The sequence below is a fragment of the Antechinus flavipes genome, chromosome 6 (genome assembly GCF_016432865.1).
Source record: "Antechinus flavipes isolate AdamAnt ecotype Samford, QLD, Australia chromosome 6, AdamAnt_v2, whole genome shotgun sequence".
NCBI classification, from domain to species: Eukaryota; Metazoa; Chordata; class Mammalia; order Dasyuromorphia; family Dasyuridae; genus Antechinus; species Antechinus flavipes.
The window spans coordinates 154,624,566-154,642,552 of record NC_067403.1 but is presented as its reverse complement, the minus strand read 5'-3'; the positions used below and the strand labels follow the sequence as shown (position 1 = coordinate 154,642,552).

At 35.4% G+C, this 17,987-nt stretch overlaps 1 protein-coding gene across 1 annotated transcript in view; it reads left to right on the top strand.

Annotated features, from left to right (window-relative positions):
- The window catches only part of SLC39A8 (solute carrier family 39 member 8), a 59,655-nt gene that overhangs the window by 10,253 nt on the left and 31,415 nt on the right, over positions 1-17,987 (top strand). The window contains exons 2-3 of the mRNA XM_051965592.1: positions 8,004-8,166; positions 13,385-13,554. Coding sequence (XP_051821552.1) covers positions 8,004-8,166; positions 13,385-13,554 — 333 coding nt within the window. The remainder of the gene's footprint in view (positions 1-8,003; positions 8,167-13,384; positions 13,555-17,987) is intronic.

The window sequence follows — 17,987 nt, the reverse complement described above, 5'->3', positions numbered from 1 at the left end:
AAAACAGAAAATGTCAGATGTCAGGAGAGGATAGAAAGGGATAAAGCACTCCCTTAGATTCATGGGCTCTTACTAGAAAAGAGCTGCAGCTGGAATAATTGATCCACAGACACTAACATGTATTCTTTTTCTTCTCTCAGAATGTTTGGAGAGTATATCTGAGAGGAAGTTGCTATTGTGCTTTCTCTAGTTTCATTTCTGATTATATCCCCCTTGGATATACAGTCACAGGAGTGTGTGTAGTTGGGGAAAGTAAAGGTTAGAAGGAACTTTAACTAAATTGTTTCCTATTTCATTAAGAAACCTAAATGACATGCTTGATAGAAGAGGCAATGTGGGATTTTGGAAAGATCACTGGACTTGGGATCAAGAGCCCAGTCTTGATATGTACATATTACTTTTGTAATTGGTCAGGTCAGATCATGTCACATTTTGGTGTCTCGGTTTCTTTATCAATAAAATGGAGGCTTTGGATAGGCTGATCTTTAAAGTTTGTTATGTGAATATTAGTATCAATGTGATTTGATTTTTAGCAAGAACTATTTTCTCTTTGAAAAAAAGGGATACAGATGGCAGGTAGAAATGAGTGCTGCTCCCTGGGGAATTGTAAAGTATGCTAAATGAGAAGAGTTAAGGTTTTAAGAGTTCATAAGTTTGATGCCATTTTGATGCCATTCAGAATAGGCTCTGCTCAAGTGATTGCACAAATGCCTCAGTAAACATTTAACACTGGGATCATTTACTACCCAACGGGGTTAACTGAATGTGCTATACACCCTGAGCAATATGAGAAAGTGGTTAAGTTATCTTCAGATAATTTTACTATTCAAATTACAGATAATTGTAGGCCCATATTCATATACCTGGGAGTAGTTAGCATCTTCCCAAAAAAATCCCCAATTATATATTTCAGGAGCCAACTGAATTTAGAACTTAAGTCTTAAAAGTTTTCCTTTTTCCTCTTAAAGAAGAAATTAACCACCTTTTTGTGGATTGGATTGGCTGAGAGAGGAATCAGGGAAAAGCTTGTGAAAGGCAACTTTGTTTTATAGTAACAGTAGAAGCAACAACAATAATGATAATAACCAATGTTTTTATAGACATTTAAAGTTTGCAAAGTGACTTAGTAGCATCATCACTGAACTGGTTTCTGTGTCCCCCATAAAGTCCCAATCATAGGCTCTACTAAGATAGAATTCAAATAAAAAAAATGTGGGTAATGAAAGCTATACTAAGCCTCCAGTTCTGTAATATGATAGTGGATCACTTGAGTTCAGAGTTCTGGATTGTAGCTGAACAAAAGCTGATGGGGCACCCACCCTCAAATCTGGCACCTATATGGTGAATCCTTGGATGGGGAGTTTAGGACTTCAAATTGCCTAAAATGGGGATAAATCCCTGGTTACTGACCTATGGATAAGATAGGGTTTATCTAGTCTCAAAAGAACAAAAGCAACAATCACCTTTTCCTTCACCTCATGCCTCAAGCAAAACAAATGAATAAGGAAAGTGGAATAAATGTAAACATTGTTAAGAGAGTGTGGTTTGAGAGATTTACAACTCTTAAATTGTTTCAAATTTTGAAATGTGGGAAGGCAAGCTGATTGTGATGGTGAGTGCTTTTCTACTAATGAACACGATTAGATTATTTAGCATCTCAGACCTATGCATTAGGAAAATTCTGGTATCATTGTGAATGGTGGATTAGAAGCAGGAGCAACTAGAGGCATATTATAATGGGCTAGATGAATGGTTATAAGTAGCATGGTAGTGACCCTGAGAAAGTGGGAAGATAGTATTGCTCTAATTAGGAAGCTGGAAACTAGTCTCTAACATCAATTTAGTAATCAGTTTAAGAATTTTTATGCATTCTTTCCAATTTCCCTGATAAAGACTGATGCCCAGGGGTATGGGATTGCCACTCTATTTGCATTCCCTCCCCATTATTTCTTATAAGTAAAATGTTCCCTTATCAGAATCCATACCAATTTCTACCAATCCATACTTAGTTACAATTTGTTCCAGTGTTATTCCACTAACCTCCCTTAAAGCAGCAGAGCCCAGGAGAAAGCTTCCACCATCCCCATTATATTTGTTTCCCCACTGGTGTTATTTCATTAAAACCTAACCTGAGCATTTTGAAGTGAAATTCCCTCCCTTCTTAGGGACATCTCCTCAATAACACACTTTTCAGATACAATTTATTTTGCAATTATACATATCCTTCTACACCAAATTTTCTTGCCTTTTTTTTTTTTTTTTTTTTTTTTTTTTTTTTTGTTAAAGGGAGAAAGTAAGACAAATCTTAAGATTCAGAATATAGGTAATAGCTAAATAACTTTGGACCACATTTCACAAAATTTATACCACATATCCAGGTGGACTGACAAAATGTTAAGCACAGCTCATTCAATTTTTACAAATTACCCAATATACAATTTTGAAAGCAACATTGTAGCTTAAATATATTTCATTTAATTTGGAGATACAAACAAGTGACCTCTTTATACCAGAGAATCAAAAATTTTTTAACATAAAATCAAATCAAAGACAGATTTAAATTTCTAGTAGCAATACTTCAATATTAGTACACACATTTCCAAAAATCTTTTATCAAAATAAACAAGTTCACAATTTTAGCATGTAGTAGTTAATAGTAATTATTTCATACTATTTCAGAATCAGAATTCCAATTTAAAATTTTAAAATCCCAGGGAGGGCAGTTTTTTTCTTTTTCTTTTTCTTTCTTTCTTTCTTTTCTTTTCTTGCAGTAAGCCTCAAGTTCTTGAAGGCTTTTAGTCATGTAAATTAGGCCTACTTAAAAATATATATTAGCTCAAGTTAGCAGATTGAGAGAAAGTGCCAAGCAATTTAAATTAAGAAATTTAATTTAATTAAGTTTCAAAAATCCCAGAATGTGTCAAAATGTTGTAACTTTTAACTATTTCTGCAAACCCAAATTGGCAGTTCTAGATCCACAAAGGTCAGTTCTTTTCTTTTTGATGTGACAGTTAAAAACTTCCCCCATCTCAGAATTAGTCTTTGCTCTTTTTAGCTAAAAATTATTTTCATAAATCCAAAACAAGTGCTTTTAAATCCCAGATAGCTAGCTGATCTTTTCCTTTGTAATTCGACTGACTGAAACACAGAAGACAAACCCAGTTTCATATACACACACACACACACACACACACACACAAACACACACACCCCTATCATAGTGCTTTTCAAAATCAATCTACCCCTATTCTCGTCCCCACCTTGGAGTGGAAGCAAGGAGGAGCGTTCTGGAGCTAAAACTTTAGGAGCTGGCCTGCTCCTTTGTATTTACACACAGCCCTCGAGAAGGGTAATTACTTGGAATGAGCAGGGCATCTGTCCACGTAAACAATGGTATTTAATCGCTATACATTTTGGTACTTCACCCCAATTAGTCCTAAAGATCTATCTTTCTGGGAAACTAGAGAAGTTTAGAGCTGGCCACCTTTCTTTTCCAAGGTTCACAGTATCTTGCTCAGAGGACTCAACTGATTTTACCAAAGAAAAATCAAAGGCAAATAAAAGCCTTTTATGGATTTGAACTGCCTAAATTCTCCTAATCCCAATCCCAGTTACCCAGGTGGCTCATCAGTTTTTGGCAAAGGGCAAGTCCTCTTAAAATCCAACCACTTATCAGGGGTCCTCAAACTTTTTGAATAGGAGGCCAGTTCACTATCCCTGAGACTGTTGGAGGGCCAGACTATAATAAAAACAAAAACTTTTGTTTTGTGGGCCTTTAAATAAACTTCATAGCCCTGGGTGAGGGGGATAATCAGCTGCCACATCTGGCTCTCGGGCCGTAGTTTGAGGACCCCTGAGTCTTAGAGCATCTCCCTCCCTCACCAGTTCTTGTCCTTACCTGAGTTGTACATAATTTACTTGACTAATTTCAAGCTTTTCTCAGCTGGTTTAATCTTCTGGGCTGAATTAATCCTCAATTTTTGCTAATCTACTTCTGTTTTTACTTTCTTTGAGTGTGTCTCTTTGGAAGTACATCTGATTGCTCAAGAGTGGGAATTCCTCAACTGAGTCCAAGCCCAAGCAGAACTCTCTGGAGGGCACCTACTTGCCCAAGGATTTGGTACAGAGAGACCCATCATGTTTAGGAAAATATCCCAGAATGAGCTCCCAAACTGTGGGGGCAGTAGTGACCACAAAAACAATTTTATAGAGATTTAGAGTAAGAAAAGCAAAAAGGTTTATTATGATCTTCTGACGGCAACTCCTAACCCACAAGGTGTCATTTAGAGTGCAAAGCACAAACTGTAAAACACAAGATTAAACAGAATAGAAGTTCCCTCCCTTTCACCTTTTTCCCCTGGGGGAGTCCAGGCTTTTTTACTCTAAACTTGGAAATCAATCCCAGAAACAAAAGAATAAATTGATTTTAAAAGAAGTACTTAAATGCTAATGTGGTAGTGGAAATGGAGGGGAGTTGAATACCTGCAGCTTTTTAGCTATAACTTAGTTTGTTATTGCAGAGTCTCAAGTCATAATTAGGACATAGGTCAAAGCCACACCCTTATGAGAGAGTCTTCACTCAGTTTATCCCACACAGCCGTCCACATCGATGTTTGATGTCATCATCATTGCTAAGATTTATAGTGCTTATGTAAGCATTTTACATTTACAATGTACAATTTTACAAAAATTTTACTATTAGTTATTTGATTCAGAGGGTCTTGGGATTCTTTAATAACCGACATTAATTAAGCAGTATTTCTGCTAAATGCTGGTGATAACAAAGGCAAAAATTAGTCTTTGTCCTCAGGGGGCTTACACTCCATTCAGGAAACAACATAGAAATAAGTATATATAAAATATGTATGAGCAGGAACTATCTCTTCACCTCATTGCTGATCCTGGAGCTTGAGATTTACAATTTAATAGGGAGTTCCAGCTTTCTAAGGTATCAGCCGACAATTTCATAACAAAGTTTAGCCAAGTGAAAATTTTTTTTTTTGTTCCTCTGAAATGCTTGAGTACTCCTTAATAACAGTATTTGGGTATTTTAAAAATATGATCCCTGATTCTTTATGTCAAAGGAATATGCTTATTCCTCAGGACAATGATATATATATGTAGTGTTCCCTATTTTGTTTTCCTGGAGACTCTCTGGAGGTAGCCTTCGTTTCAGTTCAGTAATCACCACAAGAACAGCCAGGTATTAAAGTCCAAATTCTTATATCCTTCCTGGGGCTGGGCAGCTTTCTGGAGCTCCTTTCAGACCCGCCGTGGTCTCAGTGGGGGAAGTGCTGGAGACCACCAGGAACCTGACTGAAGGTGAAATGGAATTTCTGTCTCCTTGGCTCTGAGAGCTTCTTGTGCGCTTGTCCTCTGTGGCTCTCAGTCCCTGCTTATATGCTCCACACTGAGTATAAACCAATCATTAGATCACTAGGAAACCATTATTTGTTGTAAGATCAAATCAATCACACTGAACTTGCCTTGCCAAACTAGATAACCACTCTCATCAATTCCACCTAGTTAGCACCTTGTAAGAATCCTTTGTTTCAAGTTCAGAGTTCTGGACCATAATATATATAATATGTATATGTAATATAATATTATATATAATATATATGTAACATCAGAAAGTTTACTAGATTATTTAATTAGTAAAGATAGAAAAGAGAATTTATTGACTAAGCTATCACTTATCCAAATGCTACAACACAGTGTTAATCAAAGAAGTAATAGTTATACACATTTTCATCATTTAATGCTGTTGCATAAGGCACTCTACTGTAGGATTATAGATGGAGAGATGAAAAAGGCCTTGGAGGTCATTTAGTACAACTTGCTTCTTTAACTTGCCCTAGTACCTCCAACTTGTCACATACATACACACTTATACATACATGTACATCCTTCATAAGAGAGCTTTCTTAGTCTTGAACTAGACTGCATTGATTTAGGTCCCTCCCCGGGTAGGTTAGGTTGATAATTGCCATTTAACAATTAAATAAAGGAGGTTTTAAAAATCTTTGCAGGGATTATGGATTTAGCACTTAGTTTACCAGTGCCCTAACTCTACCATTTGGGAAGATTTAAAAAAAACCACACATTATCATGGCTTGAGGCAACTGTAAGCCTAGTCAGAAAGTTTAGTCTCTCCAGGTTAATCAAATCTTGGGCACACCTTCCTTCTCTTGGAAAACAATTAGCCTAACTCAGTGGTTCTCAAACTTTTGTTTTCAGTATCTTTATCCTATTAAAAATTATTGAGGATCTCTCCAAAGCGTTTTTGTTTATCTGGATTATATTTATAGACATTTAACCATATTGGAAATAAAAACTATTTTTGAATTTGTAGGCCCTCTAAAAAGGTTTCAGAGCACCCCAGGATTCTCTAGATGATACTTTGAGAACCACTGGTGCAAAAGAGGGGAAGATTGGTAGATTTTGATCCTATCACAGATAGAAGGTACCCTAGGGGGTGGGAATGCCACTAGCAACTACAAGAACCAGGAAAAACTTCAAAATGGCTTTTGAGTTATGCTTGGCATGGGTATAGCTGAAACAAAGACACAAAGATGATAGATGTAGAAAGCAATGTGGAAAAAAAATGGCAAAGCCAGTGTCACCTGGAGGTAATACAGAGAGGCTAGAAATACAGGATCAGATTTTGAAGAATGCTAAATGAATCAAAAATGTTACATTTGATTGTAGAGGCATGATACTATTGAACCTGGTCAAATTATTTTTGGAGAATGGAGGAAGAATTGGAGGGGAGAGACTAGAAGTTGGGAGACCAATTAGGGTGATGATGTGGGCCAGGGTGTTCAAAAGTCTTTCTGAGAACTTGTAGAGATAATGGAAAAGAACTTTGGGGTATATTATTCATAATTTGGAGCAGGATCTCAGATCACTTTAGCAAAGGAGACTGAGGACAGGACAGGTAGGTAGGATGAAGACCAAAGGAAAAGTTTCCTCAAAACCTCCAGAGGGGAGAATATCCCAGGAGGAGGTTATTGACAGTGTTCAAGGTTGTAAAAAGATCAAGAAGGTGGAGAACATGGAGAACATCAGTCAAATAGGATTTCAAAGAAGTCAAAATGCCAAAGAGAGGAGAGATGTTAATTAAAAGAAGAAAAAAAGAGAAATTACATTGTTCCTTTCCTTAAGGAGTTTATAGTCTTGCAATTGAAAGGAGACTTTTTTTTTTTTTTTTTTTTTTTTTTTAACTGTAGGGCACTCACAGGAAGTTTGCTACAAAAACAAATTCTCAATTTAGAAAATAGTAAATAATGACAACACTTGCAAAGCTTGGAGAAAACATACATACAGAAAAGCATGCAGAAGTTTAATGATTCAAATTTGAACCCATATCTTTCAGACTTTAGGTCCAGTAACTTAGCCACTGAGCTATGTGGCTGAAAAGAGCCTAAGTATATGGGATTTCTTTTAGGTCTATTGCTTGAATTTCACTGGGCCACTGGTATCTCTTAAAGCAGGGATTTTAAAACCTTGTGTGGGTTGGATTGCTTTTTAAATATTTAGACAACTATTTCAATAGGTATCCTTTGTAATTTTATATATTTTACTTTATTCGCTTTAAAAACAGTATTCTCAGAAGGGGTCCAGAAGCTTCACCAGACTGCCAAAAAGGCATTGATACAAAAACATTAACTCTTGCTTTAGAATTATCCTGAACTCTTGCTTTAGAATTATCCTGATTTCTCCTCCCATCCCTATTTTTTTGAATGCAATTTTTTTCATTTTTCCAAATGTCACAGACTTAATTCACTGTGCATTTGTGGATTTTTGTCATTTTCTTGTTTTTAGAGAATCCTAGGTAAGTCATTAGCTTTAGAGCAGTGTAGACTTAGAGGAATTTTAGAGAGAGAGCTTTTAGAATGCATTGGGATGAATTTTTTTTCCCTTGTCTTTTTCCTGTAGTTTTGTATTGATGTGATTTCTTTATTTCGTTTTTTTTTTTTTTTTTTGTTTGTTTTTTGCAGTGTTTGTCTGCTGAAGAGATCTTTTCCAAACATGGGCTTTCCAGTGATATGAAGATCACCAGTTCTAACTTTTCACTAATATGTCCAGCAGTCTTACAGCAGTTGATGTTTCATCCTTGTGAGCACCATCCAGAGCACAAATCCAAACCGTCGTCTTTAGAAAGTATGTAACTTATTCTCCTGAGTAATGAGGGTATCAGAAATATTGTGGCTAAAGTTGATTTCCGGCTTTGTCTCCTAATTAATCTGCTATTAAAAACTACTCATAAATGTGAATTACCAGGCCTTGGTTAATGGCATTTTAAACCATTTTATAGATGACTCTTAACTTGTTAAAAAGATCAAAGTAATACTTCATTTCAGAAACTCTGTCAAGTTGAATTCTTGTGTTTAAGCAGCACTGATTCTTATGGTTTGTCTAGAACTAGGATAGATGTTATTTTTTCACAATTTATCAATTGATTGACTTTTTCCTATCAGAATTTTAAATTTAGGACCATTTCTTTTCAATTGAACACATCTTGGAGAGCATTCTGGAAAGATGGAGAAATAGATCATAACATGCTTGATTCCCCAAATTTTTTTCACAGAAAAAGACAAAAACTTTGCCTCTGAGGAGAATGTAGAGCAATAGAAATAAACAAAAGTCAGGGTAAAGCAGTTGTTCTCCTATGGCAACCTTAGAAAAGCCTAGGAAAAACCTGACCTCCTGGGGCAGAGGTTATGCTTGAGTGAAGTATAAACACCTCTAGTCCAACTTTGCCCAAATCAACAAATAATGAGCTGGGGGGACTGCTGGCTTTGGGAAGCAGCCTCAGCTTTAGAAACTCACTATCTGGGGTCTGAAGGCTGAAAAAAAAAATCTATTTAAATATTAGCATTGGGCAAGTCGAAGCTAATGACTCCATGAGACATTAAGAAACAATAAAATAGTAGCAGATTGAAGGACTTTCTAAGTAGAAGGATGCCAAGCATACCTAAGCTGACCAAACCCATTATGGGCTGAGGCTGCAAGGGAGAAGGAGCATGAGAACACCTGGTAAGTGTAGTAGCAAAGGAACAGGGATCCTGCTGACTATAGGCACTTGCAGGAGAGCAGAATCCCTTGTTTCATTTCCAGGGAAGAAAGAACAACTATAATTTGCTGCAATCAGAGGGAACAATGGGAGTAAGATCATATGCTGGACAGCTTGACTAAGGACTCTCTTGGTGATGGCTTAGGAGTAGAGAGGAGGCCCACAGTTAGGTCCCAGGACAAGAAATATTTAAGGTTTAGGAGATTATTCCCTATATTTGTGGACTAGAATTTGATCACACTAATAGCTTTTAAAAATAAAATAAAACCAAAAAAATTGAGAAAGCAAAAAAAGAAAGAACCCAACCATAGATCACTTCTATGGGATAGAGAAGATCTGGGTTCATAGAGGAAGATAATTCAGCTAAACCACTCCTTTTTGAATGAGAAATGTCAAAGCACAAAACTGTTCTTTGAAGAACTTAAGTGAGATGAAAAATTAGGAAAAAAGAGCAAGCCAAGAAAATCAAGAAAGGAAATAGAGAATCAAAAACATCAGGAAGAAAAATAATTCCTTGAAAAGTGGAATTGCACAGGGAGAATTGGATTCAGAAGGTAAAAGTAACCCGGGAAGAAAAACAAATGCAAGCAGTTTACATTCATTTCCCAGTATTCTTTCTTTGGGTGTAGCTGCTTCTGTCCATCCTTACTCAATTGGAACTGAATTAGTTCTCTTTATCGAAGAGATGCACTTCCATTAGAATATATCTTTGTTGAGATATATAATGATATACCTGGTTCTGCTCATTTCCTCATTTCCTGCATCAGTTCATGTAAGTCTCGTCAGTCCTCTCTGTATTCATCCTGCTGGTCATTCCTTACAGAACAATAATATTCCATAACATTCATACACCACAATTTACTCAACCATTCTCCAATTGATGGGCATCCATTCATTTTCCAGCCTGAAAAAGAATTCTTGTTAGATGATGATCCAGCCTTTGCTTGAAGAAACTTGTGGGACCTTATTCCCCAGGCAGCTTGCTGGTCAGCTGTAACCCAAAGAAATTTTCCTGAAATGAATCTGTTTGCCTCTTTGATGGCACTACTTTGCTCTACGATGAAGCAAGATGTTATTTCTGTTTTTCCATGGCAGCCCTTCCAATTCTTGACTGCCATGTTCCTCATGAGATGCCTCTTCCAGGTAGATGTCCAGGGTTATATTTGAATAAGGACTCACTGATCTCACATCTATGCTCTTTGCACTAGGATAGACCATGATTTTTTTTTTTAAGTGGTGGTGGCATTTCTAGTAGTGTTTATTATGTTCAGAGTTTTTCCTTATTCATTCTCTTTATATGCTGTAGCACAAGTGAGTAACTTTAAACTAGTCATTTGTATTTCAAAGTATCATGAAGTGATCAGGGAATTTTTTCCCCTACTAACTTGAGATAATATAAAGTCTTACTTTCTACTTAGTTTATCTCATTGTAATCATTATGTGCAATATGTCAATAGGTACATATTTATGATGAAGATCTAATTTTAGTGGAAAATAAAGCTTTTAGTTTTTCCATATAGTTCTATTGCTTCTGTTCTGGGCTAAGGCTCATTTCTGATTATTGTATTCTTAAGATTTGGTGAATAGTTGGAAATTATTCTTTGATGAATTAATATGAGGTGAATGTAATCAACTTGTAGATTTGGAGAATGATATATTTAAATGTTATCCTAAGTAAAGTGTCATTTATTCAGTGTTTTGAACTATGTCTATTAATTTCTTTTTCATACAGGTAAACTTAAATTTGAATATTTTCCAGGGGTCCTCATGTAAAGGCACATATTACTTTAAAATATTTTGTCTAAAAAGTGTTTTCTATTGGGTATCGAGTAACTTGTTCATATTTCATATTCTCTAATTCATAAATCAGTTTAATCCTTCCTAAGCATTACTCTTTTCCTTGAGCTGCTTCTCTTTCTCTTTTTTGCTGACTATTTTTAGTAATTTATCTTTTTATTTTTTCCCTTAAAGTAAACTATAATATTTTACATTAGCATTTTATTTAAAACATTGAGGTCAGATTTAGTCAAGCCAAGATCAAATATTAAATATAAAGTCTCCATTTTATTTTAAAATAATCTGATTCTTTCCCCCCTGTAAACACAGGCAGTGAGGGCCCTGGATAATAGGCTAATTGCTTTTACTTAATCACGTGCCAATTATTAGATGTAATTCAGGAACATACACGATTATCATTGTATTTAAGACCTTACTGACAATGATCACAGCTGTTTTGTTGTTGCTCAATGGTTTTTCAGTTAAGTGTGACTCAAACCCACTTCTAGTTTTCTTCCCATTTCCATCTGTAGTTCATTTTCAGATGAGGGGAAACTGAGGCAAATAGGGTTAAGTGACTTTCTCAGGGACACATAACCCAAACACATAAGTATTTGAGGTCAAATTTGAACTCTAGTCTTCCTGATTGAAGATCCAGTGCTTTATCCACTGTGCCAGTTAGTTGCCCCTTCTGTAAACGTACTAATTTACAAAATGAGAAATTTGTAAAATGCTTTGCAAAACTTAGTGCTTTATGCATCATCATCATTATTATTACTATATACTTGTGGCATATATCTAGGCAGCTAGGTAGTGCAGTGGATTGAGCTCCAGACCTGGAATCAAGAAGACCTGAATTCAAATTCAGTCCCAGCCATTTATTAGCAGTGTGTCCACAAGCAAGTAATTCGATGTTTTCCAGAGTTTCCTCTTCTGTAAAGAAAGGATAATAATAGTACTTAGTTTGAAGGGTTATTGTGCTGATCAAATAAGATGACATGAAAAGCACTTTGCAAACTTTAAAGTGTTATATAAATGGTATTTTTACTATTCCCTCCTCTTTCTCCTTTTCCCCTCCTTCTCTCTCTTTTCCTCCTCTTCTTCCCCCACTTGCTTTCCCTCTTCCTCTTATTCCTTCTCTTTTCCTCATCTTTCTCCTCTTCCTCTTTATTCTCCTCCTTTATTTCCTCCTCCTCCTCCTCTTCATACTACAACTTTAGTTCCTTAAACACCTTAGCCATCTTCCTGCCATCCATCCATTCTCTGTGATAAAATTCATAGGAGTCTCAGAGGTGATCTAGCCTGGATTTCTTATTTAATAGATGAGGAAACTGAGGTCAAAAGAGCCTTAAATATTTTGCTATGGTCATACATTGCAATCTTAAATGTTAGTTGATCCTGTTACACCTTTTGTGGTGATCTTCATATCCGCAATACCAGTATCCCAGACAACTTGATTTTATTTAATTCACTAACACTGAGGAAAGTTTTTTTTTTGTTGTTGTTGTTGTTTTTTTTTTTTTTTGGGGGGGGATCACTTCTGGTGTCTTTTGCTTTTTACCATCTTTATCTAAAAAATAAGATTAACTTAATCTTTATTCCTCCTTCTTTCTCTGCTCCTAGCCTTGCATAGGACATTTTTGGTGAGAAAACTCTTGTTATTAATAATGAGTAAATTCCATCTATTGATAGGTAAAAAGCATTTGCTTTGAAGTTTACAGATTTAGAGAACTGCCTGGGTGACTCAGAAATAAATGCTTTATTCACAGTCACACAGCCAGTATGAATCAAAAGCAAGACTAAAATCCAGATTTCCTTGATTCTTAATTTACTGTAACATGATCTGAATTTAGGGGTTTGGGGATACATAATGATTTTTTAACAGGCTTAGAAAGTTTAGAAGGGACCTTAATCTTCATTTTGCAGATGAGTAAACTCAGGGGTAGAGAACTGAAGTGACTTGCCCTAAATCATGCAGTTACTTGGCAAGATTTTGAAATTGGTTCTTCCTGACTCATAGTTCTGTGTTTTATTCCCTAGTCCATCCAGCTGCCCAGCTAAGCAAATGTAAATCGCTGTTTTCTTAGATGCCCAATGTCACATGGGTCATGGAAATAAGAAATAGAGCAGAAATCACTATATTATTACAAAAGGTCCTTAATCTTCTGTGATTCTTAATGATAGAGGGCTGATTGAATGGCCAATGTCATTCTCACTGAAATTAATCATGTATTTGCAATTGTGCATGAACTAGGCATGTGGACAGAGTTAGTTTTGCAGCTAGGAAACTTGGACCCAAATTTCTCTGTGCTCTAGGATGTTCTCTTCTAAAAATTCACCTGCAATGAAAGAAAAGTTTTCTTCCCTGAAATTTCCTTTTTGTCAATGATATCACAAGACTCGGCCCTATCCCTAATTATGTAATAAAACTTATTTACTGCTTTAAATAAATTTAGTATTTATTTTGCCTTAGAATTTGAAGTGCATTTTTTATCAGACTCATCCTTTATCTTTGGTTCTCATTCACAGTGTGGGGATTTGGATTTCTTTCGGTGACCATCATTAACCTGGCATCTCTCCTGGGACTGGCTTTAAGTCCATTGCTAAAGAAGCCATATTTCCCCAGGATTTTGACTTATTTTGTGGGACTGGCCATCGGGACTCTCTTTTCAAATTCAATCTTCCAGCTTATTCCAGAGGTAAGGTGTTTGGCTCTTTGATACAGTTTCCCCCTTAAAACATTCTGAGCTTCTTCAGTTATGATAATCCTCACAGCATTTTTTGAATTGGGTGGTTTGTTTCTGAGGGAAAACTGAATTCCTAGCAGGGTTGTAGGCTAAACCCTAAGCTACAGAGGATATCTGTGTTGGAGACAAAATTACCATTTTGGAAGTTCTGGCCCCTGGTTTATGCTCAAAACAACTTCTGTGCACTATTGAGGAGCTCAAAGATTTTTACTGTTTTGCCTTTTGGCATGTAAACATTTTCAATACAGTGTTACCATTTTCTTAAAGAGTAGACAGTGTCATATTTACTCATCTGTTATTTACTTTTCCTCAAGAAGTCCAAGGCATAGCAGATCAGCAGTTAGAAACATTTCTTTCAATCAAGGGCTACTGAGCCACAAACAATTCTCTTGAAGGAGATACAAATAAAGTTGTTACTTTTTTTTTTCTTGAAGAATATTTTTTTCTTGAATATTCAGTTTAACTGCTCTTAAAGTTAAAAGTAGTAAACATAATTACTTGGCAAATAAATAATTCTTTTCTATATAAACTCTGACCAGTGAAGGAAAATAAAACAGTATTGGAAGAGAGAGAGGAAGATGAATTTGATTAGTCCTGAAAGGGACAGAGAAAGACAGAGTGATGGAGACAGAAGGCATCGCTTTACATTAAGACATACACAAAGAAATCTATATGCAGATAAAGAGGGTGATAAACAGAGAGTGAAAAAGGCTTTCTTGAAATTACATTTTTCATGTGTTTTTTTTTTCTTTTTTTAAAATTTATTTAATAATAACTTTATATTGACAATCCATGCCAGGGTAATTTTTACAACATTATCCCTTGCACTCATTTCTATTCCGATTTTTCCCCTCCCTCCCTCCACCCCCTCCCCTAGATGGCAAGCAGTCCTATATATGTTAGATATCTTACAGTATATCTTAGATACAATATATGTTTGCAAAACTGAACAGTTCTTTTGTTGAACAGGGAGAATTGGATTCAGAAGGTAAAAATAACCCGGGAAGAAAAACAAAAATGCAGATAGTTCACATTCGTTTCCCAGTGTTCTTTCTTTGGGTGTAGCTGTTTCTGTCCATTATTTATCCATTGAAACTCAGTTAGGTCTCTTTGTCAAGGAAATCCACTTCCTTCATAATAGATCCTCATACAATATCGTTGTTGAAGTGTATAATGATCTCCTGGTTCTGCTCATTTTACTTAGCATCAGTTCGTGTAAGTCTTTCCAATCCTCTCTATATTCATCCTGCTAGTCATTTCTTACAGAACAATAATATTCCATAACATTCATATATCATCTTGTGGTCTTTTAAGAAATGATTTAGACAATTTTTTTAAAGCCATGCTAAATTTTCTCAACCATAGGCCCAAGTGGGGATATTACTTTTTTGAAATAATAAAATTCAGTTAAACATTTAGGGAACTTGTTCCAGTCCCTCATTCTATGGATGAGGGAACTGAGGCCTAGAAAGGTAAAATATCTTATAACCCAAGTCACAGAGCTAGTAAGTTAGCCAAACTTGGAATCCAGTTTCTTATTCCTTTCAGTATGTTAATCAGCTTTCTGAGCCAGAGAAAATTGTCAAGAGCCAGAAGTGTCTTGAAGACCAGAGAGGTTGTATCTCTTCATAGTGAGTTATATTATTGTATTGCTACAGAATTCATTTATATAGTAATAACAATATATACATGTCACATTGAAGACTAAAGTTTTTCTGAAACAGGAAAGGGTAATTAGGAAATTGATTGATCACTTCCTGTTTATGTGTGCTTATTGGGGATAGTTTTAACTAAAACATTTGGTTTTAATGATGTTACCATAGCTCTATAAGCACGTGCTGTCACTTGAATTTCTGATTCTGTCTTTATTAATGTAGACCTAGATTGATTTGGCAATTCCATGTTTTGACACCTAAAATCAAGAAAAGGGGATATTTAGTGCACTAATCAATGGTCAGTAAGAACTTTAATTGTTTATTTTAATTATGTAATTTAAAGTAGTAGAATATAATAATTGGCATTTGACAAATGCATATGATGTACCCGAGTACACACATATCTATGTCTGTATCTATCTATATGGGAGACAAATGTTCTTTAGAGATAGAGAACTGGACTTGTACAATAGGAGCTGTGAGTCTTTGATACATACTGGCTATATGACTCTGGGTAACTGTCTTAAATCCATCAGTGTCCTTCAAGGACTCTAGGTTTCAGAAAAGGTGCTGATCTGCATCCATAGAGGGAGTTTCCTTTATAAGTGGAATCAGGGGTTCAATCCTAATTCCTATAATACAGCTGAATAAAATACATAATTAGACCCCTGTATCATGATTAGTGGTTGAACTATGCTCATTTTACATAATCTGTAAAATTCTATGCCTTTGGATAAAGTCCTCCTGCAGGGTGTCATTGAATCATGGAGGTCTCCCTTGGCTCTCAAGCACTTTGCTCTTTGAGTAAAATTTTGGCAGCACTTCCCATGTTGGGAAGGCATCCAATATATGGTAGTGACAGATTCTCTGACGTCTGTCTTCCAGAAAGTGAACAGAATTTCATTACTAGCGAGTTGGATGTTGCAACCTGTGAAACATCTTCTAAAACATGTATTCTTCACCTCTTTGTGTATTCCTGGATTACTTGAGCTTAAAGTGTCCTTGGACCCTTGTCTAAAGGCATAAACTAAAATAAAATCAAATTATTGAAAAAAATAGTTAATGAGTTGCAAATTAAGGAGTCTTTTTCTAAAACCTTAATGAGCTATGGTTTGTATCAATTAATGAAATACCCAGATCAGTGAAATCATAAATCTCTTGAAGCACTGAAAAAGTCCATGTATCCATGGACAAATATGATACAAAGCACTTTTAAATCATGTTGTCATGTAGTTACATTGCATATAAAGATATATTTTTTAAATTTCAATTAACTGGAAGGTATTTTGACAAATTCTGTTATCAGATTGATGTCCATAAAAAATCATTATCTTCAAAGAAAATTCTTTGTAATATTGATTTCTTGCTCATCTTGTTAAATTATTGAAACCCATAATCTGTATAAGATCAAGTGATGATGTGTTCTTGATATTCTATTTGGTGATAATGATTTTTAGGGGAGCATCTTTCTCTTTTGAATTATCTAGATAATCACATTTTAAATGTTTTCAAAATGATATTAGTGTGTTTGTGCTATTTATTATGTTATTTATATAGCCAACAGAGTATTAAAAGTTTTGAGAAGAAATTGTTATTTTTTCACTATCATTAATGTTGAGAATAAATCATCAAAGAAACATTGTCAAATCTGAAAAAAGTTATTTGTGCATTACTGGAAATGTGAGACTTAAATGTGAGAGCTTAGTGAACACTGATGGCCTGAAGAGTCTAGATATGCCCAGAAATGGGTTTACCAGAAATTCAACTTGTAGAGGTGATCATAATAACAACTTATATCTTATGTCTTCCATTCCGCTAAACATTTTCTTTGATTCACTAACATTGGACGCCTTGCTTGTTCTCAAATAAGATTCTCATTGTCTTTGGGGCATTTTCACTGGCTGTTTCCCATGCTCAGAATGTTCTCCCTCTTCATCTCTACCTCCTGGCTTTTGCTTCCTTCAAGTCCCAGATGAAATCTCCAGTTTTTCCTGGAAGCCTTTCTTTTTCTTTAATTCTGGTGCCATCTGTCTATTAATCATTTTCTGTTTATCCACTATATATCTTATCTGTTCACAGTTCTTTTTATCCATTTTTTAATTAAAATTTTTTTTGTCAGTTATATTTAAAACAATTTTTTTATCTTTGCTATTTTTAAACCTTTTAAGTTCCAAATTCTCTCTTATTGCACTTCCAGCTTAAACACAAGTTTTGCAAAACATTTACATGAATATCATGTTGTAGAAAAATACATAGATCTCCCATCCTAAATTAAAAAAAAAAATCAAGAAAAATAGAGAGAGAAAATGAGAGACAAGACAGACAGAAGAAGGGAGGAAAGGACAGAAAGACAAGAAAGAAAGAAAGATAGAGACAGATGGGACAGACAGAGACAGAGACACCGACAGAGACAGAGACAGACAGAGACACCAACAGACAGAGCAAGAAAAGTTGATCATCACAGCTGATCATCACAGTACAGTTTGCTTGAATTCATGGAGGACTTTTCAGGGTTTTTTGAGAGCACCCTGCTTATTTCTCATAGAACAATAATATTCCATCATAATCACACACCAACATTCAACCATTCCCCAATTGATGGACATCACCTCAATTTCTTCTATTTTTTGTCCTGTGAAGAGAATTACTATAAATATTTTTGTGCATTTGTTACTTTTTGTAAAAAAATTCTCTTTTGGGATTCATAGTGGTATTGTTAGAATCAAAGAC